Source organism: Myzus persicae, unplaced genomic scaffold (assembly GCF_001856785.1).
Source record: "Myzus persicae strain clone G006 unplaced genomic scaffold, MPER_G0061.0, whole genome shotgun sequence".
Lineage (NCBI taxonomy): Eukaryota > Metazoa > Arthropoda > Insecta > Hemiptera > Aphididae > Myzus > Myzus persicae.
In genome coordinates, this window is record NW_019103489.1 from 8,191 (window position 1) to 34,747 (window position 26,557).

General features: G+C 30.0%; 1 protein-coding gene across 4 annotated transcripts; it reads right to left on the minus strand.

Annotated features, from left to right (window-relative positions):
• Positions 1–10,299: 10,299 nt before the first annotated feature.
• LOC111034602 (DNA (cytosine-5)-methyltransferase 3B-like) lies at positions 10,300–18,700 on the minus strand. Of its 4 annotated transcripts, none has more exons than XM_022315889.1 (15): positions 18,498–18,700; positions 18,223–18,316; positions 16,424–16,521; positions 16,175–16,273; positions 16,011–16,095; positions 14,542–14,700; positions 13,461–13,561; positions 12,936–12,983; positions 12,737–12,798; positions 12,521–12,674; positions 12,362–12,458; positions 11,557–11,709; positions 11,294–11,438; positions 10,613–10,800; positions 10,300–10,494 (listed from the first exon to the last, which is right to left on the minus strand). In XM_022315889.1, exons 2-15 carry the CDS (start codon positions 18,296–18,298, stop codon positions 10,424–10,426), a joined length of 1,536 nt encoding a protein of 511 aa, XP_022171581.1. In that variant the 5' UTR covers positions 18,299–18,316; positions 18,498–18,700; the 3' UTR covers positions 10,300–10,423. The 4 variants fall into 4 exon arrangements, with proteins under 4 accessions (XP_022171581.1, XP_022171583.1, XP_022171584.1 ...); XM_022315891.1 differs by lacking the exon at positions 18,498–18,700 and adding an exon at positions 16,604–16,642; XM_022315892.1 differs by lacking the exon at positions 16,175–16,273.
• Positions 18,701–26,557: the final 7,857 nt, after the last annotated feature.

Below are 26,557 nucleotides of genomic sequence, written 5' to 3' on the forward strand. Positions count from 1 at the left end.
TTGAAGTTGTTAGTCAGATAGATTCTAACCATTTGAAACAAATAACAGAAAATAGAAATAGGTTGCGCCACATTATTAAGTCTGTATTATTTTTAGCTCGCCAGAATATACCTTTTCGAGGTCATCGGGATGACGGACCTTTGTTGAAAAATAATGAATTATCTCCAAAACTGAACGAAGGAAAGTTTCGAGAAATATTAAAATTTCGAATTGAGTCTGGTTATATGGAATTAGAAAACCATTTAAAAAATACAAGTTCCAAAGCTACTTATATAAGTAAAACTACTCAAAATAAAATTATTTTAATATGCAGTAAATTAATTATTGATAATATTTTAAACAAAGTAAAGTGGTCTCCATATTATAGTATTATGTTCGACGAAACAACCGATATGTCACATACATCTCAATTATGTTTTGTCATACGGTATATTAATGAGGATCACACTGTTCAAGAAAATTTCCTTGGTTTTATGGATCCACACAGTTATAATTTCGAAAATTCTGAATTTGAATCAAAATTAAATAGTAAAGTATTGAAAACCCGTTTTAAAATTAATAAACAACTTAAATTTGGATTTGAATAACTGCGTTGGTATTGCTACTGACGGCTGTAGTGTTATGGCTTCAAAGGTGTGTGGTGCATTAAAAAGTATTCTGGAAAAGATACCCAGTGCTGTCAGATGTCCATGTTTTAACCATGGCTTGAATCTTCCAATTTCTAAAGGTTATCAAAGTCAGTCCATTCGGAATAGTTTTGGACAAATTAAGGAAATTATTTCATTTTTTCATGGAAGTTCGAAACGAAATTTTATACTACAATCTGTTCTACATTCCTCATTACAGTCAATTTGTGAAACTAGGTGGATTGAGAGGCATACAGCAGTGACGCAATTTTTGACTGAAATTTCGGAAATTATGGATTCTCTTCATAAAATGATCGAGAATCGTCTAGTAAATCCAAGGTCTTATTGAATTCAATTGACTGCGAATTCGTCATCACTCTTTATGTAGCTTCACATATATTTTCAATTACACAACCATTAAGCGTAATTTTGCAAAAAAAAAATGTTGATTAACAGTCTGCAGTTAACTACATAAATAAAACTATTGAAATTTTAAATAAACTTAGATTAGACGGCAAAACAGAGTTTAAAGATTTGTACTTCAAGGCTGTGGAACAAATGGATAAATTAGAGATTACTGTAAAAAAGCCAAGAACATTATCAATACAGCATCACAGACAGAATCCAGAGATTACAAATGTAGAAGACTATTTCCATGTAACAGTATACATTCCGTTTTTAGATTTTATGATAACTGATATGAAATCCAGATTCACAGAAGAAACATTGGGCGTGTATAATCTTGGAATATTTGTGCCAAAAATATTAATTTCTAAAATACAATAAAACACAGTAAAAATATTTGAATCTATTTGGAACCAGTTTCTAAATATACATGGATTGAATGGCAGATTTGCAAATAGAGAAGCTTTTATTGGGAAGTTGCAAGGAGAAATGATTTGGTGGAAAGAATATTGGAATAGAGAAAAAAGTGATATTCCTAATACAGCTCTAAAATCATTAAAACATTGTGATAAAAATATGTTCCCAACAATACATATACTTTTAAAGATTTTAGCTAGTTTTCCAATTAGTAAAGCTTCGGCAGAGAGGAGTTTTTCCGCCCTTAAAAGGATAAAAACTTGGCTGCGGTATGTACTCTCCTGATGTCGAGTGGAGCTACTCCGGCTGTATTAAGCACGCTGGGAATCGGGCTGGAGCGAAAGGCCCCAGTAACGAGTCTTAACCCTGTGTTGTGAATGGTATCAATCATTTTAAGTGCTGTTGCCCTAGCTTTTATGAACAGATATGAGTTGTATTCGAGTTTGGATAGAATGAGTGCTTTATAAATTTGTAATTGACTAGATGAGTGACTTCCCCGCGACTTGTGGGTGAGCCATTTTAGCGTATTCATTCTTAGTAGTGAGTCCTTTCGGATAGTCTTGAGATGCGGTATCCACGTGTTTCTTGAATCAAACAGTATGCCTAATATTTTGATGGAGTTTTTTTATTGGTAAGGGGATATTGTTCATAGATATAGTGGTGTTACCAATATTTCTTTTATTAGTGAAGAAGGTACATTGTGATTTTTCAAGAGAAACCTGAGACAAGTGACCAGTCTTGTAGTGCAGTTATTGCATTCTGCAGGTATTTTATAGTTCTATTTGTATTGATGCCTCTGCAGAATATATTGAAGTCGTCGGCAAATAGTATGCACTTAACAGGAGGTTGTATAACATTAATTGCTAATAGGAATAGCGATACCGAAAGTGTAGATCCTTGAGGTACGCCGTTGTTTTGAACTTATATTTTTGACAGTTTTTCATTGCACCTCACCTGGAAGGTTCTTTTGGTAAGGAAATTCTGTATAAATTTAAATAAATTACCTTTACAGATAATGTTTGACAATATTTTTACAATACAAGGGCGCCATGCAGTATCATACGTTTTTGATATGCCAAGGGCTATGAGGCCCATCATTTGTTTTGCTTCGAGTGTTGAATGTATTTCCTCTTGGATGTCATGTAATGTGTTAGTGGTACTTCTATGTCTTCGAAACCCGTTCTGACGAGCGTCCAAAAAATTGTTTTTTTCGAGAAACCGATTAAGTCTGGAATCTATAATTTTTTCCAATATCTTTGCCATGGTATTCAAGAGGGATATTGGTCTGTATGATTTAGTTTCGAATTTGTTTTTTCCGGTTTGAGAATTGGAATGATTATGGAGTGCTTCCAATTTCGTGGTATGTGTCTGGATGACCATATTTTGTTGTACACTTGAATAGTTGAATTTAAGGTGGTCATAGGGAGGTTGTGGATAAATGTATAAGGAATCCCATCTGGTCCTGGGGCAAGACTATTACATTTTGATAAGACTCTGTACATATCAGCTAACTGAATTGGGGAGTTGAGTTTTGTCTGTTCATTAAGGTGTGGGTTGATGTAAGAAATTAAATGTTGGTTCCTCATATGTACGTTATTTTCAAAGAAAGTTGTATTGTAGTTTTCATCCGAACTGTTATGGTAGAAGAAGTCTCCTAAGAGATTGGATATTTCGTCGGGATAGGTGCATAATTTTGTGTCTTTCATGATGTAAATGTGGTGGTTCTTAGAGAAGCCTCGGAGTGACCCAACTCTGCGACATATCAGAGCTGAGTCAGCTTTAGGTCCCAAACTGGAAGTGAAAGTTTTCCAAGAGTCAGTCTTACTTCTTTTAACTAGGTATCGAGTTTTCGCTCTGAGTTGTGTAAGTTTTATGAGGTCAGACATGTTTTTTGAGCTTTGGAATGTTTTGAGTGCTTTGTTTTTTTGTTTGATTGACTCTCTTATTTGGTCATTCCACCAAGGGACTAGGTTTCTTTTAATTGAGTTAAATTTTGTTCTTATGGCGATTTCTGCAGCTCTGATAATGGACTCTGAAATGAAAGTGGTATCGTCCTGTATTGTGCTGGTATCAGATTGGGGAGTTTCTTGCATAAAAGAATCAACTAGGGTATTAAAAAAACCCAGTCCGGGTTTTTTAACTTCCATCTGTATGAGGGAGGGGATGACAGTGTTTTGGTGTATAGGAGTGTCATTAGAATAGGTAAGTGGTCACTGTCGTATATCTCATGTAGAATTGACCAAGATATTCTTTGGTCTAGCGACACACTTGAGAGGGATAGAGGTCAATATTGGAAAAATGACCGTTTGACGGATTAAGTCTGGTAGGTTCGCTGCTGTTGAGTAATGTAATCGAGTCATTATCTAGGATTTTTGCAATTGATTTGCCTCGGGCGTCTGTTATGTCTGAGCCCCAATATTCGCTATGGCTATTGAAGTATCCTAGTAAAATAAATGGTTTGGGGAGTTGCTTGATGATGTTGTCTTCATCAAATGTGTTGAAAGATGTTTGGTTTGGGATGTATTTGTTACATATTGAAATGTTTGATTCTAGTGTTATCTGAACCACGATGACTTCTATATTAGAATAGATTGGAATCTGTTCGCAGAGATAGTCAATGTGTATTACAGAAGCGACACCGCCGCTATCCCCAATACAGTTTTGTCGATTGGTGTAAAATATATTGTAGTTTTTTATATTGGGTATGAAATTGTTTTTTAGATTTGTTTCTTGGAGGCTGATACGCATGGGTGTATTATTGTATTATTATTATTATTATTATTATCACATTTTTGTATTATTAACTGTAGATCGGGGCATTTTTTAATGAAGCTATTTATATTCCATTGTACTATATTCAGGTTCTTCATAATAGCATACTTTATTTAAAATGCTAAGTATACAATACTTGGAAATTATTATTGTTGTGTTGGGAGAAGTTAGGTGGATTCGAGAGCTAATGAATACGATAAGCGACAGACGGTAATACACGTGTGTATCGGTCGGCTGTAACACACGTACTGTGAGTTTAATATTATTTAATAAAAACAAATGTAATTTTAACTGTGGATTGAATAATCTGTGCTAGAATATTCGTCGCAGATAATTATTCAGAGTGTTCAGAAAATATCAGTTTGAATCGAATATTTTCTAAGTCCAAATAATTAACTGTCTGAAAATTATTCTAAGTCCAAAACAATACAATCAAAAGACTGACTGGCGTGAAGGTGCTCTAGCTCGTCTGGTCAAATCACATCTGAATATGGTCTGTTTGGGGGTCTCCTATATAGGCCTACCTATACTTATCCTAGCCATCTTGATACGAGTATCATTCCCACGGATGCTGTGTCCGCCAGCTATCGTTCTGGGAAATACTAACGGCCGCGGCCCACACCTCGATACGACTTTCCTGAGTGCGCATCCTAGGCGTCGCAATGTGTATAGTCGAATATCTATTATGTGGTAGTGGTATTCGTGATTACTATGCTCCAACAAATTATTAGTCATATGCGTGATTTTGTATTATTATAATATTTCCAAGAAACAACAGATTCGGTTAAAATATACTAACCCTTTTCTTTACTTATCATCATGCTTATTATTTTTAAACGCGTCGCATCCCTCATACATTGTGTATAACCTGTACCTGATCTACACGCCGTTGTTACCCCGTAATTACCTCTAATGCGCGACGTTAGTCTATATTACTCCGTGATTATCTCTATCAAGGTCTAACGCGGGACGCCAGCTCATAGCAATATCTAGTAAAGATTATTGGTTTAATGTATATAGGACCTACCTATACCTAACAACTAGAAATCCGTGGATAATTATTTAGTAATGACCAGGTAATGAATACCTACTCATATGAATGTTTACGTGACCACCCTGTAATAATGCTCAATATAGAGTGTGTACGTGTACTACACAATACGTCTTATGTACCTACCTATAGGCTATTGCTACTTAACCCCAACCATGGCAGCCATCCAGACCAGAACCAACAGATTTTAGGTACTTATTATAACTTATTCATTAATAATTGCATTACATAGGTAGGTGGTAGGTACCTACATTTCATATTTTTAGTATTTTATTGTGAATGTTTGCAGTGCCCACCTAATTCCTAACCTTATATACTTATACTAAATGTCTAAATATTACCAATACCTAATTACCTATTTCGATATTATTCCATACTTGTTTTTTTTTATTTTATTTTAACACTTAATGCATATATATTTTACCCATAACACATTGTCAGTTAAATTGTTATGCATGCATTATTAAATACATCCTATAGGCTATAGGCAACGTAAAACGTTCTCTAGAACGTAGATCACATTCTTGCGAAATACTGAAGTTATATACCAGTAGGATTTGCTAAACAATTACTAAAATATGGAACGAGTCAACTTTATCATAATTAACTTATGTCTTATGATTGAGATTCAGATAACGAATATTTATTTAACTTATTAATTGTTTAAAATATATTGTATTTGTATACATCAATATACGGACGGATTTGGTGTAAAGATGTGAAGAGAGCCTTGCCATTGCATTCGAATGTACCTACCTATGGCAATGCCACACATATATTTATCTTATACATTTTAAAACATATTTTATTAAAATAGTAAATCCATCACCTGTACTTATTGTTAAATAAATATTTACAAACTGTGTTATAATATACAGGGTGTTCCACATTTCATGTGACAGCAGATTTCAGCATGATATATTGAAATTAGGAAAAAATGACCGGTGCGAAAACGGTTTTGAATCATATAATAAAAATTAATTTGATATCAATTATTTTTTTTATTAATTAAAAAGTGGAGATTAAGGGGTAACTTTTAAAATTTAAATGGGAACCTATATTTTTGAAATATGATTCATATATGATTTATTTTTTAAAGAATTTTGTGGTATCGTTTAAAATTATGTGTCAATAATTAAAAAACCTATAACATTTAAATGTTGTATTTAATTTTTAATAAATTTCAATAAATAATGATTATCATAATATTATACGTTTGGGCTTCTGTTGTACACTTATACACAGATGTAATGTTATACAGCCATAATAATCTGTACTTTATCTAACTATCAGTTTACTAAAGTAATAAAACGTGTATTTGGTATCTTAATAGCATTTTATATTATTATGGGAGACAAATACCTTGATTGTATTTTTAGTAAAAATAAAAACAATGCATTAGATAATATACCTACTAATAAAATATATATTGTACTATTTATAATCAGTGTTATTATTGGAACGGTTTTTATCTTCTAAATAGTTTTGCATAATTTTATTTTATTTGATAATATTTATTATTTATAATAAAAAAATATAAACAAATATCATACAATAGATAAATAGGCAATAGCTTATTACACCAAATTGTTGAATAAATATTATATTAATAACTTGTATTTTTTGACTGTTATGGGTACCTAAAAATATAATTAAACGCAGATAATAACATAATTATATTTAAACGCATAATAACTAAGGCTCGGATTTATATGCATTTATATAACACATGGGCGTAGGTAAGGGGGGGGGGTGTTCAAACACCCCCCGAAATTAAATAAAACAATCTTGAGCTTTTTGTGAATTTGTTCGAGGTATTATTAACTCGCATATTATTTAGGATTTAGACAAAAAACCCCTCCAAAAATATTTCCTACCTACGCCCATGATATAACATAAAAAAGTATGTATTACAGAACTATTTACATAAATCACTCTGAACTCTGAAGAAAACTCATAAAAACGGTAAAATTGTCTAAATATGTGAAAACAAATTGTTAAACAAATAATTTATTAAAAAATGTGTAAAAACCAGTGTTAAGCCGCTCCTGCAAATAGTTCGGTTTGCGGAAACGATTTGCGGGGTGTTTAGGACTCACGTGTTACCTCGCAGTCGCAGTGTAATAACGTACGGGTATATAAGACGCATGCGCCTACAAGGTATAATAAATTAATAAGTAATAATACACAACACAACAACTATACAGATATAGGTAGCTCCAAAATAATAATACTAATTCCAAACACTAGATATACTAAGGTAATACAAACCACATAACGTTATGACACACGGTACAGGTGCGCTTGAGTGATCACCATAGGTGTAACTATGATTTAGTAGTAACGGGGGCTAGAGTCCTAGAAAATGTATGTTCAAAATAAATTTGGGGGCCCCACATCTCCACCACAGTAAGCGTAACTGCCCTCGAAAATCAAAATTAAAAATAAACAATAAAATGAAAATACAAACTCATCATTAAAAACAAAATGTAAATAATAAAATAAGTACATTATATATTATAGGTAGCTAAATACACACATCGAGGGGCTACGTCCCCTACCCCTAGTACCCCCTAGTTACGCCATGACTATACCTAATATTATTGTTGTGCGATAATTTCTCGTAGCACATTTTCGGCGGCGACTTGTGCACAATAATTGAACAGTACGCAATTTGCGGCGTGGCAAGAGTGCAAGACTATAGTATATTATCATGGTGGGATAATTCTTGTACATTTTCGGCGGCGACCTGGGATTTTCTGTTTACAACGCGAAGAGTTCGATATTTACTTATAATAATAGCTAAAAAAATTCCGACCGACGGCGATGACAAAAAAAATATAGTGCTTTTAATAGGTATCCAGCGAGCTAAGTAAAAAATATATAACAGCCGCACGACACTACGACAGTGTATAATATTATCTCGAAGCAGAAGCTGCCTACTTAAACAATGTAAATGTTGGTACTTTTTTTAACCAGACCCAACTAATTAACTGCAGACTACAGTATCAGTTAATACCTAATAAACTTGAAAAACCAGACAAATTGCTTAAAATCCTTTAGCAAAAATCATCAAAATTGTGGGGTTATAAATTAAGTTATTAAAGAAAACGTGCGAACTTTTTAATGGAAATTATAATGAAATCTGGAATCATCGTGCCGACCGGTTCCTCCACTCTATTTCGTGTACGCAGCACAAAATTATTGCTATCTCACATTCGCATATTTACTATTTATTATTTGTTTCAAGTTGTTATCAATTGACGATTATCGCTTATGAAGTTGAATTATATTTTATACATTTAAAATTACAATATATTAATTAGGCTCTATTGTATACTAAACAGTATTTCGAAATTAAAAATATGCAAACCAAAGTTTATCAACAAAGAATGAAAAATAAAAAAAAGTACTTACAGAATAAAAAAAATAAGCGTAATGATAAAATAAATTCCCTCAAAAAACTGTAAATAAATAAATGCTAAGTACATTGAATTGAAGTACTTATTTAGAGAAGAAATGTCTATTAAAATATTTTAAATTATAATGAACTTCCAATGCCATTTGTTGAATTTATTTACGTTATTTCGTGAGCCACTTCTTATGCCTACAGCATATAATTTCTCGCCTAGTAAATTAATTACCGAAACAAAATAAGTGTTCTTTAATTCAATTTACTCAGTATTTATTTGTATCACATATTTAAAGCGCTTAAAAATCTGTTTTTTTTTTCTACTTCCTTACAAGTAGTTCGACGAAGTGTTTTTGTCCTGATAGATTCTATACAAAATAACTTATGTGTGAAGGAGTAGTAATGATGCAACCGCCTTTTCATAAAAAATAATGGGAATACAAATTCATTTTTATTTTAATGGTGTTAAATTTATTACAAAAGATTTTGATACAGATATTCTATAACAGTACAAATGAGCCCTGATCACTAGACAAAATTGGTGTTTCAAACAATAACTTTAAATTATTGTATTTAATTACTTCCAGAAAAAAATATCCATTTACTAACTTTTTCATTATGTACAATTTTATTAGTATCTAAGATAAAGTTATTTTTAATATAACTTCAAATAATAACAATTTTTCAAGAATTATTTGCTCATAATGTAGATCTCTGTAGTATAGTAGCTCAAACTTAATTTCTCAGTATAGGATATTTTGGGGTAGTATTGACTTAGATGTTTTGAAATTCAACAACTCTACTCTATACATCTTGTAGTAAGCACCTGTGTGAAATTTTAAATAATTTTCATATTTAAATGTACCTTACATAACTGACATATCAAGAGGACTATGTTGAAGTACAATCAGCCAAACGATTTAATTAATCAATATATACATTATATTGGTATGTAATACATTCAATATCATACAATGTAGAATATTGGGAAACAAACCACATAAGTAAATTTCATGTCACACAGATTAGTCAAATCTCATAGTTAGGAAAGACTGATGTATCTAGCACCAGTCAACAGAAATGATATTACATCAGTAGCATGCATCATCTATTTCATACTTTTTTTATAACAGGGCTGCTACTAATATAATATAGTCAATTCTAACTAAGAGAGACAACTTTTTAACCTCTTTCACAGCTCCAGACATACCATTAAGTTTCTGTATTTTATACTAATATCATTTGCCAGCAACCATACAATTTTCGCAATGTTTTTAACTTAAATATTTAGATCTTATAGATCTCAAAATTTATATCAAAAAATTAAAAAAATTAACATTAGGTAGCGTACACAGGTTGCAGAACATAAATAGTGTAGCAGTAAAAAGGTTAAATCTTCTGTGATCGATCGTTCAGCCATCCTTGCAGTCATTAATAATAATAAATTAATTAAATACAAGAGGGATTACTTAATAACCTTTTATTTATATAAAAACTTTTCTCGCAAATGTTAAAAAAAAAATGTAACTCTTTCTATTATTATAAAAATTAACATAAAAATAACAGGTCTTTGCTAATACAGTATTTTAACAATTTAACAAACGACATAAAAAAAAAATGCTTTCTTCGCATATATTTAAAAAAAAATTTCAATATAATTAAAATCAAGATTTGAAAATAAAATTGGACAAATAAAATCATAGATCAATAGGCATCAGTAATTGGACACATTTTATGTATTCAAAATACTATATCATTTTTTATGAAACTACTTAAAATAGCATAAATGGAAGTGTAACACCAAGGCATATCTGCAAAATAAAATTACTAATTAGATATTAATTAAATGTTTAATTTTTAACAGTGCTATGGATAGTTGGTCAATAATTCATTTTATTTCTGAATGTTAAAAGACATAATTGTTTTTACCTATATTATCCTTATAAAATTGTGATCTTCTTCCAACATATTTTGGTACTTTATGAAGATAAATGTGTTGACTTGTTAATTGTTTGATGTTTTTGTTGAGTATGGTGATGTTGGTCCAAATTAACCTGCTTCTTTGTTGGACATCATCTGTCTCCATACCTATGATTATTGGTTGAGTGTTAAGAAACCTAGTTAAGAAATAAACAAATGATTTACTTCAAATTAAAATTACAACAAAACAAATTCAAAAACTTATGACCTTTATAATTCAACTATTGAGTTATTGCATTCTAGGCATACTCAATAGTGGTTTTGGGCAACCAATAAAGGTGATTGTTACCTCACCCTTGAAACTAATATTCTGTATGTTAATTATTCATTAAAATTATTTTTGGCAATAGTAATAACTTATTAGTAAATATATTATATTATATTATGTTAATATTATATTAATATATTATATAAGTTTTAAAAAATACTTGTACAGGATCTATCAAGAAAAAACAATTTCTTTCATTTGTTTTATAAGTTTAGTCAGAAGTTACTAATCTGAAGGTGTAATAGACATAAAATATAATGATTCATAAAAATGTTCTTCAGGTCTCAAGTATGTTATCTACACAACAACATGTAATAGTTGAAAATATAATATTATATGGTTACATAGTTACTAAATTTTACCTTGAAATTGTTTTCTGTTCTACAATTTTGATTGCAGCACTTGTTTCAAAAGCCCAAAAAATAGGCTTACCATCTTTTTGCATTGCTTCCATTTTGTTTTTTATTTGCAAAAATGAGAAAAATTTTTTTATGCAATCGTTCAGATCTGTATATAAAATTAATTAAAATTAATAAACCCAAAAAAACAATAAAAAAAAAAAAATTATAGCCATTGAACAAGTTAATCACCATTAATAAATCAACTTATCTTTTAATTCACTTACCAAAAAATTTCTCTTCGTTATAATTCTCCTTGTTTGGATAATATTGAATGACTAACTTGGCAATATTCTCATTGTTGTCTTCGATGTTATCATTTAAGTAAGTAGTTTCCAGAATTTTAAATGGAAATCCTAGGTTTTGTAAAGCCTTTGGTACTATAAAACAAACAAATTATATTAACATTATCAATCAGTTAAAAACTCGGGCTTACAAACATATTTTTCAATAAGGGTGTCTCAGAGCTGGTTTAACCAATTTTCTGCAATTCTAAACAATTTGAAAACACATTTTACATTTTTAGTTGGTAAGTTAGATATTACAAAGAGGGCAGATTTCTATGCACTTGTGTATTTATTCTGAATAATCATATGATATTCTAAGTGAGCACATAATTTGTCTCACGCTCATATTTTGCATTTTTCAACATTAACTCATTTTTTTTATATTACTATTATAATTACATATTTCGGTGTTTTTTTTTTTTTGATATTATTAAAATTACTATTGTACAAAGAAAAAAATCTATATTTTTATAATTTCGATTAATATCAATATAAATTAATAGATATACTCATAGCTATAAACAGTTCTCCCAGGGAATTAATTTTTTCCTCAATGATTAAAACTACCAACAAAACAAATATTTCAAAAAAATATTTAACAATATCCAGCAATTTTTTAAACAATTATTTGAAATTGATGAAGGTGTTTGAAAAATCAAATAAAACTTTGGTGGGCTAAGTTGAACCAAATTGTATATGTGTGAGTATGTGAGAAAGAAATAACAGTCATCTAAATATTATTTACCATTGTTTTGAATATCTTTTAAATTCATAACATGTAACTCTTGAATTTGTTCCCTGGCATAGTTTTTTTCAGCGTTAGCTGGATACAAGTTAAAAATCTGTAATAGTGTGTGTGATGTTTATGATTTTTAACAAAACAAAAACAAAATTTAATGATTACATTTCGTAGTTGTTCATTTGTACTCCTTGGAACTAGTTTATTGGTCCTTAAAGTGGTACTATTACATGCAAAACAAGTCCATGTAATGACATTAAGAATTTTTTCTAAAGTTTTCTGTCCACAATAAAATTCTAAGCATTCGTTACAATAAGCTCTAAATAACATAAAATGAATATAAATAGTAGATTAAAACACTGCAGAATTAAATTTTTTTACCTTATACAAAAACTACACAATACCAATGTGTCTTTTTGAGTAAGACAAACACAACAGCCATCCTGTTAAAATATATTAAAATAATTATATATATTATATATTATAAAATTTAATTTGATAAAAATAATCAAAATAGTCTCAAAAAAATATTTAATGATATTTAATCAACAAAAATGAACCATTTATGATCTATACTTGCATTTGATTTGTCCTTTGCTATTGATAAAATAATATCTTTCCCGTTTGTCTAAAAAAATTTAAAAAATGTTTGAATACCTATGTTAAATTAACAAAGTAATAAAGTAAAAAAATTAAAATGTAAATAATAATATATATTTGGAAGTCACATAAATAATATATGTAGGTAACTCGGAGATCCACGATTATTAGTAATTTTAGAAATATATTTGCTAATAATATTCTAAATAAACCATCTGAATATCGTACTAATAAGTAATAGAAATTACATCAATAGCATATTGCAAAACAAACCTTTTCACTCTTTAGTTTTTGATAAAATTAATTTGCACAAAATATTATCTTTAAATGCATTACTTGCTATGGTATATTTAGTTGTGGGTAAAACTATTATATTATCTTTAAAAAAAACACTAACAAAAAACGAATATGTATAATGTTTGAACATTGAATAATACATGGTACTAAATATTAAATATACATTGATTATACACAGAAATATAATACCATAAGAATTTCTACTTACAAAACAATTATTACACAGAAAACCTTTAAATATGGGGTGTTGAATCTTTAGTTTATCTGCAGGTATTCGGCATGCCATGCAATATCGGTATTCCATTTTTGCTATGAACAATTAAATTATAATAGGTAATTCAAATTAGTCAAAACAATGAAATAACGTACATTCAAGATATTATAAAAATATAATTAAAATGAGTTTTTTTTTGGTGTCTAAATCATAAATAACTTTGGCTCAGAAATAATGTAGGTAGTTCAAATGTTTTAACAATAGACATACACATTTATTACATGCCTATGTGTTATGTGTGCATATATAAAAATTAAGGTTTATTTCTTTTTTAGTTACCTAAGCCAGGGATTCTCAAACTATGATACGCTTGCCCCTTGGAGGTACTCGAAAATGTTTTAAGGGGTAAGAGTCTTATCATAAAATGTTGATGTATTAAAATCAATATTTGTATGAATAGCTTTTGAGTTATTTAACTTTATTTAAGATAAGGTCCATGATAACACGTTTTTAAGATATGGGAGTTATGAAGATTTTAACATTTTAGTTATTAATAGTTTAAATAAATATTTCAAGTACCTATTATAAATACTAGATCCAATATTACATTTATTTTACATTTTTGGAAAAACCATTTTTAAAGATTATTATCCTTAGTGCAAACATTTTAATATCTGAGAAATAAACAGTTCAAATTTTAAAATTGTTTCATCACAATTATCAACTTAATAATTTACAGTAAAGGGGGGGGGAGAGGGGTTCATGTGAAAAGGTTAAGTTTGTATTGTCACAGGGCACTTCTTATGTATAGCAAAAAAATTCAACATTTTTTAAATTATTCCTCAGCAACACCAGATAATGTAGCTCGAGTTATAAAATAATATTACAATAATAAACATATGAAACAGTTAATGAATAATGAAAATGCTGTTTTGTTTATCAAAGAATAAATAATAGTAGTAAGCATAAGCAGCACCTACAACAGTTCCAAAATATCACCAGTGAATAATAATAACTCTTATATTTCAGTAATTTAAAAAAATCAATAAGTTTAAAAATTAGAATCATCACTTACAAATTTGAGATCCATCAATTTTTCTTTTTACTCCACGTGGTTTTTTAACACTTTTTCTTTTCTTTTCCTCAATACTTCTTCTAATGTTGTTATTTAACATTATGATTTTTTGTAAGAATTCATCTGGAATAATATACTCTTCTTTTCGTCTACGTTTTCCTGTTAGAAAGTTACATGTTGTATTGTTATTAAACCACTATTTTGTATATCATTTAATTTAAAAGTAAGTTCCAACTTTCAGTGTATTTTTATAACATTTTTAAAATGTATTAAAAAATGTATTAATATTCAGAAATGTTTGAAAATAATTCTTAAGAGGGACACACATGTTGACTGTCTTAAATTGTAGGTATGGCATACCAAATATCCAATCATTATAACAATCCAATCTACTCAACTAGTCGTACAATTATAGTGAATTAGTCCTATGACTTTTCTTAACCTAATGTAAAATATAAAGGTATGAATATTATCTAGATCATCTTTAAAGCTTTTAATTAAATTTTAATTTCTAAAGCAAGTTATGATCATATAAAAATTTACAAAAAAGTTAGTCTTACAATACTTGACCAAATAACTTGCTTTAAAATAATTTATTAATAATCTTTCCTTCAAACGCTATACTACACTAATTCATTCTAATTTTAAAAATAACTGAGGAAAATGGATTGTGAATGTAAAACTTGCTGTTCTACAGTCAGAGACAGCACATGTGTGTGTGTGTAGTGTCCTCTTAATTTAATTTTGGTTTAGTATATATTTGTTAATACCACAACTGAAGAAGTATAACTTGTAAAATCATTGATTTGTAATCAAATAGATAACTATACTCTGCTCAAAATAAGATGATGACCAGATGGCGACCAGTTTTTGTACCGCAGCAGTTAGATTCCGTCCCTACTATGGCAGTATGTAGGTCGCTGCCATGGAACATAAACAAAGCCACGCCCATCAGCACAACTCGGCCACCTGGTCTTCATCTTATTTTAAACAGAGTATAGATCCAAGGTGTTAATGGTTAAGTAATAACTGCTTCTTTTTTTTTTAGTGCAATTTTTTGTATTTTAATTATTGGCCTAAGTTAAGTTGGACAAAAAAAGATATTAACAACATAGTATGTAAAACACAAATGAAATTTATCATTGTAAATATTTTAAAATTGGTACATTTTAAGAATTCCCACATTGCAAATAATTGAGGCAGCAATTATTAACTTTATCACATAAAATAATATATATACAATTGTATTTACTTTAAGATTTATAACATACTACATTTTTTACTCAAAATTAGTTTCTGATGCTAACAAAAGAATTAAATATGAACTATGATCACTGTAATTGTAAGATAATTTAACAGTAAAAGTAAAAATAAAAGTATCAGTTTAATCATTTTATAACCACAATATTATTAAAGTACAATAAAATAATTAATAATCATAATTAATATAACATGTTAGTTAAACCTACCGTTCACAAGAATAGGCAAATTCACAAATGCCCAATCAATCTTTTTATGTTGAGGGGCCACAAAGTTGTACTGAGCGGATAATATCTATAAATTATATTAATACAAATTATAATAGTTTTAAATAAAATATAATAAATATAGTGTAATAAAAAAAAGTAATTACACAAATTGCTTGTTCAACACTTTTCTTACGCGATACGCTTAAACTGGCCAGACCATATTTAATATGAGTTGTGAATTCAAATATTAAATCATTGTTCAACTAAAATTGTATAAGGTTAGGTATATAGTTTTAAATTTAGAGAAACCATTTATTTAGTGAAATATTGTTGAATGATTTCGTTTGGTGGTCTTTTAAATATCTCAAGTCTTATGAATTCCACTACTCTGTAAATATATAAGTTATCATTACCTGTGACATACTATTAGCACTCAACCACCAAACGCATGTTTTTCCAGGCTGATCTTCAAAATATGCCAAATTCATTTTCTTCACAGAAAGAATCATCGCTAGATATTAATAAAAGCATACCAAAATGTAAAATAATTTTGAATAGGTACTTACATAAGAATTGGAAAACATAATACCTACATTTGACCAAGTGCTCAACATTACTCACATATTACACAACTATGCAAGATAAAAAACTCGTCAGTTTTGTTGGTGGTGTTTTATCAATATAAAATTTATTAGACTAATATATTTTAAAATAGATAGATTCACTCTTATATTAAAATAAATATTATAAAATGCTTAATAAAAATTTGGTAGGGTATGCATCTTTAAGATAGAGACAAAAAATACAGGTGACAAGGATATCATCCCTTTAAAATAATATTAGCATTAGTTTTAGGTTTCTATAGTTCTATACTATCCATCAATCTTAGTATATGTAACACATGAAATATCATTTGTATTCAAGACATATTTATTAAATATTTCATATCCATATTACAATGTCATTTTGAAGAGGGCAATAGTATTAACAGGATATTTTAGATTACAAATTATATTAAGTTATTTAGAGTGAACATATCTTTGAAGAACCCATGGTAAAAACAGTTTGTGAAAGTTCTTTCACCTTCTCTGCACGCAAAACGAGTGATTTTGTTTAATTCCCTAAAATCCATGAATATCTCCTCTATCTTTCCTACAATCTCAACACCAATTCTGAAAAATTCGCTAATATAGTTATCAATTTTATCTAAGAAGCTGGTTTTATAATATAATTTTATGATTGCTGTTTTAAAATGTTTTGTATTTTTCTAGTTTCATATTTTAGTGTAAATTAGTTATGTAATACATATAATTGTTGAGCTGTTTAAGTATAACTAAAAGCTATAAAAAAAGACTTCCAATGTGCAGAACCTTTTTTTTAAAAAAGGAGTTTATGAAAAATATAATACTCTAACAAAAATGGTTAACAACAATTCATAACCTAACCTCACCTCTCCTCTCTCTTTTTCAAAAACGCTAAGCACGCCACTGCTAAGCTGGCACCAAATAAAAATTGCCCATATGTGATCAAAATCCATACAAGACACTGCATGGCGTAGGTAATTAGCGAATGAACGTTTTCCCCAATATGTCAAACCGGTATTATTGATAGGTACTATTTGGACATAGTTTGGGTATTAAAAATAATAATATAATACCAGTGGCGTATATAGGGGGAGGCCCCCTAGGCCAGAGCCCATAGTGAAATTGCAGGATCAATTAAAGCATTAAATGTATATTTACACTGTTAACAGTTTTTCACCATGATTAAGTTAGCCGGTTGATTAAAATCATTTTTGAGTAATCTACAAGGAAATGTTAGATATATTGACGGGACTTGCTTTAATGACTTATTGACTTTGATGTTAAATTCATAGTAAGATAACATTAAAATATACAAACGACACTGTCAATATTTTTAAAAAAAGAAACAAAAAATTAATTTTACATAATAATTATAAAATTGAATTGCGCAATTTTTATTTGAACTGTATAATACGTCATAATTCATAATTATATAACAGCTGCTCCCTTAAAAATGTATAATTATGGCTATGATGCTTGAATAGTGATAATTGATAAATCGGCCCATAGTGAAAATAATTCGTATATACGCCACTGTATAATACCTATATGTGCGTAATACGCGTTGATTTAAAACAATTATTACCATATATTATTATGAACGTTAGAAAAATAATAAAATAACATACCAGCCCACATACTGGACTTTTTGTGTATTTTGGCCCAAACGATCTGGCCTTGCTGTTTTTCTGCGTCGATTATCATTTTCCTGTCTAGTCCAACCTGCAAAATAAAGGTAAGGGCCAATTTACAAAATATAATTATGTACTAGACAATTTATTGTTTTTGAAAAATTTTGTCAATTGCTTTACGGCTCTTGCACGACCTACTAATTACGATTCGGACGAATGTTTTATTAATAACTAATAATTTTAATTAAATGTTTAAAACACTAAGTACCTACCTATTAGACGAAAGTGTTATGAACTGAAAACAGCACGAGACTAAGAAGACGGGCAGGCGGCAGCCAAAAAGGACGAGAAACCACCAAAACAGTGACGCGTAGCGTCCGGCGACCTCTAGACTATAGTGTCGACAGACAGAATGAACACTGAAGCGTGAATCCGTGAACCGACAGTGGCTGTGGCATGAGCCACCAGGGAGACCAGGAGAGAACATTGGTAAGTTATATCTATATGTAGTGAGAGATATGTGAATCGGTCATCAGCGCTCTTGCGGACGACTGAAGACTCAGAAAATCAAAATTAACTATTACAATAATATAGAAATGTCCATTATAAATATAGGTATCGGGAGTTGTTGCATTTGCATGTTTTTGTCGACAATTAGTTTACTTCTTAAGTGCTAAGTAAGCTTAAACTTATTTACATGGCACTAAGAAAAAAATTTTTTAAGTTTAAAGTACATATTTATTCATATTTAGTGATTTTATAATTAAAAAAGTATTTTTCTCAAATTTACCATTTTTAGACTATATTTGATGATAAATGATATATTTAAAATAAAAATTGAAAATGTGACAAATAAAAAATAAATAAATAAACTTTATAGTGTTTATTTATTTTGAGAGTTTTTACTAGGTATCATTGTATCATATTTTCTAATCTCCAACTGAAATACAATGTCCCGTTTTTATTAATAAATGTTTGGTACAACTAAATTATAAAATTTTTTTTTTTTTAATGAGAAATATGCAATCTATACTATTAAGCTATTAAGCACAATAAGTATATGTGAGATTAGGGTAACAAAACATTATGGAGTAACGTGAATAAGAAGCCACCCATCAGTAGCACTTAGCTTGTTTATTATGTAATTACTTATAACTTGTTAGAATTAAGTTAGATGATTCCTCCATCATTTCCTTTTCAGCCTGCGACGGGGATTTCCAGGAAGTGACGGAATATGTAATCCTTTTATTAGAGGATTTTGCATGGTTTACTAATTTACTATAAAATCGTTGATAGAAAATAGCAGCATATAAATTATAAAATATAAAAATATTTTTTGGTATAATAATACTACAATACTGCTAAAAGCCACGAGGACGGATAAGGACCTTTTCACATGTGACGCGTGGACGCGTATCATACGGGACGTATCGAGCGTTTTTAGTTTACATAGATTAAGTTCATAAGCGCCATACACGCGAAGGAAACGAAGAAACGCGCCACCGTCGGAGTGAATTTAACCAATGTAAACTAAAAACGCGCGCGGTAAAAACGTCACGTATGATACGCGTTCATGCGAAACGGAGTATTTAGAACACACGTTTGCACAGTAAGAATATCGATAACGACGACCGAGGGATTTTCCATCAAACCTCTTGTGGCGTGGCTCAGTTGTTCCCTGTGTAAATCCCATCCAAATTAAATATTTTCGATGCTAATAATAATAATATATTATTATTATTATTTAATACGAAATGTTATGCACGACGTACCAGTTACGCTTGAATTATTTTATTCGAAACGTATACGTCGTTTATTTATGTAAGAAATGGAATTATATTAACATTTAAAATGTATTACTTAAAATTATTTTTGTTGGCTCAAAAGTTTTTATTGTAAAGTATGGTCTCTCATGAATAGTTTATACTGCAACTAAGAAATCTAAAATGTATACATAAACACTGTTTTTTTCATAGATATTTGAAGTTTAAATTTAAACGAAAAATAATTATTTTAGTTATTTTGTTGTAATTTAAAATATTATTCGTGGGCACTTGAAACTTTTAAAGTATATTATTATATTGTATACAAATGCAATTTTTTTGGCAAAAACTAATTCTACCTAATGTACCTATTACTAATGTGTAATAGTAAAATAAATCACTCTAATAACAATAATATTATAAAATAATATACTTTGTAGTATTATACACTGACTAACAATTTTCATTCAGAATCGTTTTTCGTATACTCGTACAATGATTTTGTATAATTTTTATATCATCAAATTTAACCTATCCGTTACAGCGACCCATCTAGATACACACAGTACAGCAGAGGGGTTCTCGCTTTTTTTATAGTACAAATCGATTGTTGATCATTATTTTTTTCACGACCACTCATAATATACCCGGGATTGTACTAGGCAATAGTAAAATAATTGATATTTTTATTTACCTATTTATATAAAAAATTGTTACAAAATCTGTAAGAGCTTACTCCAGCAGTAATCCTATATTCCTATGGGGATCTTGAGTTTGAAAGTTTGAAAATCGTGATCAGTATTCAGTGTTTGTAAGTTGCAATACGACAAAATACTGGTATAGTGACATAGCTTAACGCTGTGTTCAACGTGACTTGGGCGACGCAGCGAAAAACAAAACGGCTTGTATTTCGTCACTCGCTCTCGCGACGAACAGCATGGTCGGAATAGAAATCGCTCGCGTTCGCCGCGTTCACTGCGTTTCTCGTTGGATACAGCGTAACAGCATTGTTTTAGCAATTACACGGTAACACACTAGTACGCAACACACTAAAACGCCATGTCCTATGTGAACGCGGCGAACGCAAGCGAATTCTATTCTGACCATGCTGTTCGTCGCTCGAGCGAGCGACAAAATACCAGCTATTTTGTTTTTCACTGAGTCGCTCGCGTCACGCAGGACATAGAGCTCAGGACATGACGCTCAGCTCGGACATAACACTCCACCAGTAGCGGTTCGTGAATGAATATTTTGGAGAGACTTTAATTCGTTTCTATAGAGCCATCATTTTTTCATACAATGAATTATTAAATGTAAATTAAATGTAATAAATTGTGACCGCGAACAGTGACTATCGATAGAGTATTATATTTTCGGGAACCCAGTTACAATAGCGCCTATAAAGCAGTGTTCTGCTTTAATCCGATGAGTGCGCGTGCGACGAAAAACAAAACAGTTTGTAGGTACATCGGACCCGTGGCAAGCGGCGGAACAGCATGTCCAGAAAAGAATTCGCACGCGCTTACAGCATTCACGTATTACACGACGTAATTCTCCCCGGCCCCCTCCGTCCACCCGGCTATAATATTACAATATGTTACGATTGTATCTGAATCGACGACCGTCGTTCAAATTACTAAAATAATATTTCCATCCAAACAACTAGGTAGGTATTTATAGATTTTAGATTTTATAGCCTTCGATAATAATTATAAAGGAAAAAATAGACGATATAATATATTTTAAATTCAGATATAAATACTTCTATACATTTTTATTTTGAATTTATTATTATTTATAAGACGTAACTGGTTTATTTTTCTAAGCGGAGACGCAATCTCAAATTCCCAGCACTACACTTTTCATAGGAAAATTGCATATTTCGTCACGCTAATCTCTACTTTTTACTAAATCAGATTGAGAATTTAATGAAATACTCAATAATTTATAGTTATAGGTATTATTTTTATTATTATTATTATTTAAGTCTGTTGACTGTAGTAAGACAAATTATTGTATTATATTATTGTACTTAGGTAGTTAAGTTTTCTCTTATCTCTTACATGTTATATTGTAAATACTAAATTATTGATATTCAATATTCATTAACTGTAAATAATTAATAACTATTTGTTCAAGAAATAAAACATCGGAATTATTATTCAAAATATAATTTTAAAATTCTAAATTCTAGTAAACGAAAAAACCTATATTATAATTTTGTACAGAACTCAAAAATAGATCTCGAAGAATACTTTTACACTTTTACTGCTCTAACAAAATTAAAATGGAAAAACGAATTTTTAATTATTCTGTAGTTTTAATAGTTTTATAAATAATTGGTTCCTATTTTGTAAAGTATTTAAAGACATTAATATATTATTATGTTTAATGGAATGGATTGTGGTTTTTCTTCGGCGTCGTCATTTTATAAATATTAAATACTAATGTTTGTTTAAAATCCATGGACTATAAATAGTTATAGCATAAAGCCATAAAATATTATTTAAAGTACCTACCTAATGAAATATTTATTTTCTAAATTAATTAAAATAATTTACCACTCTCCATATTAATAATATGAAAACTATTTAGTATATTATTATATTATTTGTATTATTATACCTTCAACCTATTATATTATAATAATATATAAATGTTTTAAATATTAAATACGCATGTCAGTTTGAATTTCGTTGGTATTTGCTTTGTATAATAAATATGTCACAAACAATTCGAAGGATGACGATAATTTATTGAACACTATACCTCGATACCCTTATTGCTATTTTTACCCGAAATATGACATGCTACTATCTTTGCTGTGTAGTGTGTACTCACAATATTGTCAACTATTATTTATTACACGACAGTATTACACAGATATCGATTAGTATGTTCATGTAATCGTGTCGCCTGCTCAAGAACTATGAACAAAGTTATTTGTTATTACTTTTTATTATTACTGTTTACTTTACCGATAAAAAGATAAATGTGTATGTATTTTTTTTACGGATTATTTAGTCTCAGTTCTGGTGCATTCGTGACTCACTCAGCGAGGTACTCACCAACAATATTATTCATTATTCACTAATTTACATTAATATTGTAATATATTAATTTAAATGTAATATACTATCATAATGTCAACTCGTAAGAGGAGTTGTGCTAAATGCTAATATAGTAACTGTTTTAATGAAGAATAAACAACTCATGATGCAAATGAAGCAAGTACCTACTGCAAGTTCTATATCGTGTATCGACTGCAATTAGACGGATTATAACAGAAAATGCTATGAATGATATTGCCGATATTGGTTGATGTTTTTATCAAAAACCAGTGATGAATTAAAGTAGGTAAAAATTACTTACTATAATGTCAAGGCGACTGATGAAAATGTTAAATTGTCCATACTGGGAGTAAGGGAAATAAAAAGGGGTAAGTAGAAGTCGCTCCGCTCTTCATTAGGTGTCTAGGAGGTCACTGTAATGGATGGTATTACATTTGAATTCAATGATATCATATCATAGTATACAAAAAATGATTCTGAACGGAGACGGTATGTCAGTTTAGAATATTTTATATTGTCATTATTTATTATTAATATGGTAGCCGGTAAGTTGAATTAATATTATTCTTCAATTAGTGTTGCTGGAAAAATATCAAATATACCTATGTAAAATTGGGCTATTTTGGATCCGAATCACAACAAAATGATAAACGTTATTCTTAGTGTTAATATGCAATTTTGTACAAATTTGAACTTAAAATGTCTGTAAAAAATAACTGTATTCATATATTTTTTAGATTTCTAAGTTACGGAAAAAACTACTTAAGCGGAACCTTGTTTTAAATTTTCAATCCTTGTCTATAAAAATTAAAATTTGTATACATCTTTAACTATTAAATCATTTTCAATTTTCAATTTGAACTTGTCAAATTTTGAACTTTAAATGCTTATAAAAAAAAATCGTGCCTATGTATTTTTAATATTTGTCAACTACTATTGTAACAAGTTATGAAGTCTTGTATTAAATTTTGCATGCTTTTTGACCCAACCAATAAAATTTGATTGATATTTATAGAAAAAAAAAATGAAAAAAAATAAAAATTGAAAATGTCCGTCAACTGCTTAAAATGAGTCAAAATATTATGAAAATTTTATCAATTCATATAATTGATGAAATAAAAATTTGGTGTAAATTTCAAGTGTACAGTAATTCGTTTATCAATTACAATAAAATAAGAAAATCGCTATATGAGAAATGGAGGGAATATCCTATTTTATAAAAATTTCAACTTCAAACGCTCATAAAAATTGAATTTGATATTACGGTCTAAATCTTACATACATGTAGAAAAAAATTTATGAATTTCTAACTAAATATAATTTGCTCACTTTCTTACCAGAAAAGTTGCTGTTGAAGAAAACCTAAGCACTTTTTCTGCAAGAAACCGTGATGACAGACACACACAAAAAATAAATAAATATAGAAACACATATTCATTGTAAAATCAATAAATTCATGGCTCCGCTCATAATCTGAAATAAAAATAAAATTTAATTAAACGGTTCCCTTTGGTATGTTACATTAATATGCCACATTCTGGAGCGATAGGTATGTAATTATTGTACTATATCTTGTCAAAATTTTACACCGTAAAGGTACACATCAAAAACCAGGAGTATTAGTTCCAAAGCCATTAATAAAAACATTTTTTTTTAAATTACGAATATATATGATTTGATTATTAACCCCCCCCCCCCCACTACTTCAAAAGCACTACTACGTTTCCGGTGGACATGCATTCACCGTCAAAGAAACGTATCAGTAACCGTGAGCGATACCGGTCACTGAAATATTAATAAATTATAAAATAAGTTTGGAAATAACCACACAGTATATTCGTCTTACGCCGTGTCCCGTGTGAACGCGGCGAAAAACGAAACAGTGTGTACTTCGCCGGGTTTGGAACAGCATGGTCAGAATAGAATTCACGGTCGCGCATGCGTGTCGTAGCCGTCGACTTAGATAATGGAAGTCGAAGTACGCGCGTAGGCACGTGACCGTCAAACAGCGAGGCCGCGTCAGACCTATGCCCGGACCGGCCGTAGTGAGGCTAGACTATTCTAAGACCGCGGGCTAGACGTTGTGGGGAAAACGCACGTCAGTTTTATCACTGTTTACTGGTCGGTCAAAAAAAACAAGTCCATCACACTACAGTCAGTGGCGGTAAACACAATTTTCAAAGGGGAGACAAGTCTGACGAACTCCATACGATAACCATTATAGCCGCGCCCCTCCTTCCGTACTTTTATTAACCATTTAAAATATTGGAATAGAGACTGTCGTCGATCGACCGTTCTATCCGTTTTGCTACCGCGTCGTCCGTCGTTATCGCTAATCCCGAAAATAGCTCAGAACGTATGTGCTATTAATATGCCATTAATATTCATATTATACGTATACTGATGACACGCGTCACACATACACACATACATATTAAATTATTATGGTAAATTTAGTGACAAAAGTAGATTTACCCATAGATTACACAAACAATTAAAAGTATTTGAACGTTTTTGTTTGCCATGTTATAATTATTGGAGAATCAAAATTTTCTCTGACACACCGACACTAGCACTGATTCATTATGAGCAATTATGGCTAATAGGTAAAAAAACGGTAGTGTGGAATTCCTTTAAGATTAAAAATTGTCAAAAAACTATTCTCATTCTGATTCAATAACACAATATGAAACTTGTATATTATAAAACAAGCATAGCGTAGCTGGCTTTGGAAAACAATGCAAAGTGCATCAAAATCCCGGCTGTAATCGTGTAATTAAGATGTGACTTAAAAAATGTGGGTTTTTGAAGTTAAACTTCTTTACGCAGGGCAGTGAGGAAAAAAAAGCGAACACGGACATGCGTTGTGCGCAGCCGCGGATTGTCGTAGCTGTATATTGTAAACGGCTATGGGTTTTTGGTTGGGATATTAAACAAAGAATACTCAACAATAATATTAATGAGATAAATATTTAGATAAAAACGGAATGATCGTCCGGGATCATTCATACGGTCGTCGGGGCGGCAGTGCAAAGCGTATCAGTTCGTCATGTACATAGTATTAGTTATTACGTATTAAAAATTATAATGTTGGTCGGTTAGCACCTCTCGTAACTTTATTGCGAGACAAATTCAGTTTGCAACTGTGAACTGCATAATGATTCAACAATATCGACTACTTAATCTGGCACAACAATCGATGCATTTTTTACGCGATATATGGATAATGTTCAGTCGCAAATGTACGTTTCGTATTTCAGTCATCATATGCCAATCATAACTACTATACAGATTGAGCAAAATGATAATCAATAATTAGCATAAAAAATAATAAAAAAAAATATAAAAATTATAATTTACATTGTTTCTTTTCTTTATTATCTTCATTACTCCAGTCTATCCATGCCTTTCTTTCTTTTTCACTCACTCACGTGTACCGTTCAAAAGAAGTTTAACTTCCCGCGCGCGTACTGGTAACACACACACTGGTTTTGTACA

Excerpts from the sequence above, each read along its gene's own strand:
- LOC111034602 (XM_022315889.1), bottom strand. The coding sequence starts at position 18,298 with ATGATAATCGACGCAGAAAAACAGCAAGGCCAGATCGTTTGGGCCAAA. Across the intron at positions 12,984-13,460 it reads TTCTGTGTAATAATTGTTTT|ACAAACGGGAAAGATATTAT; the intron begins GTAAGTAGAAAT and ends AAATTTTTTTAG. Across the intron at positions 12,675-12,736 it reads TTGTGTAGTTTTTGTATAAG|AGCTTATTGTAACGAATGCT; the intron begins GTAAAAAAATTT and ends TATGTTATTTAG.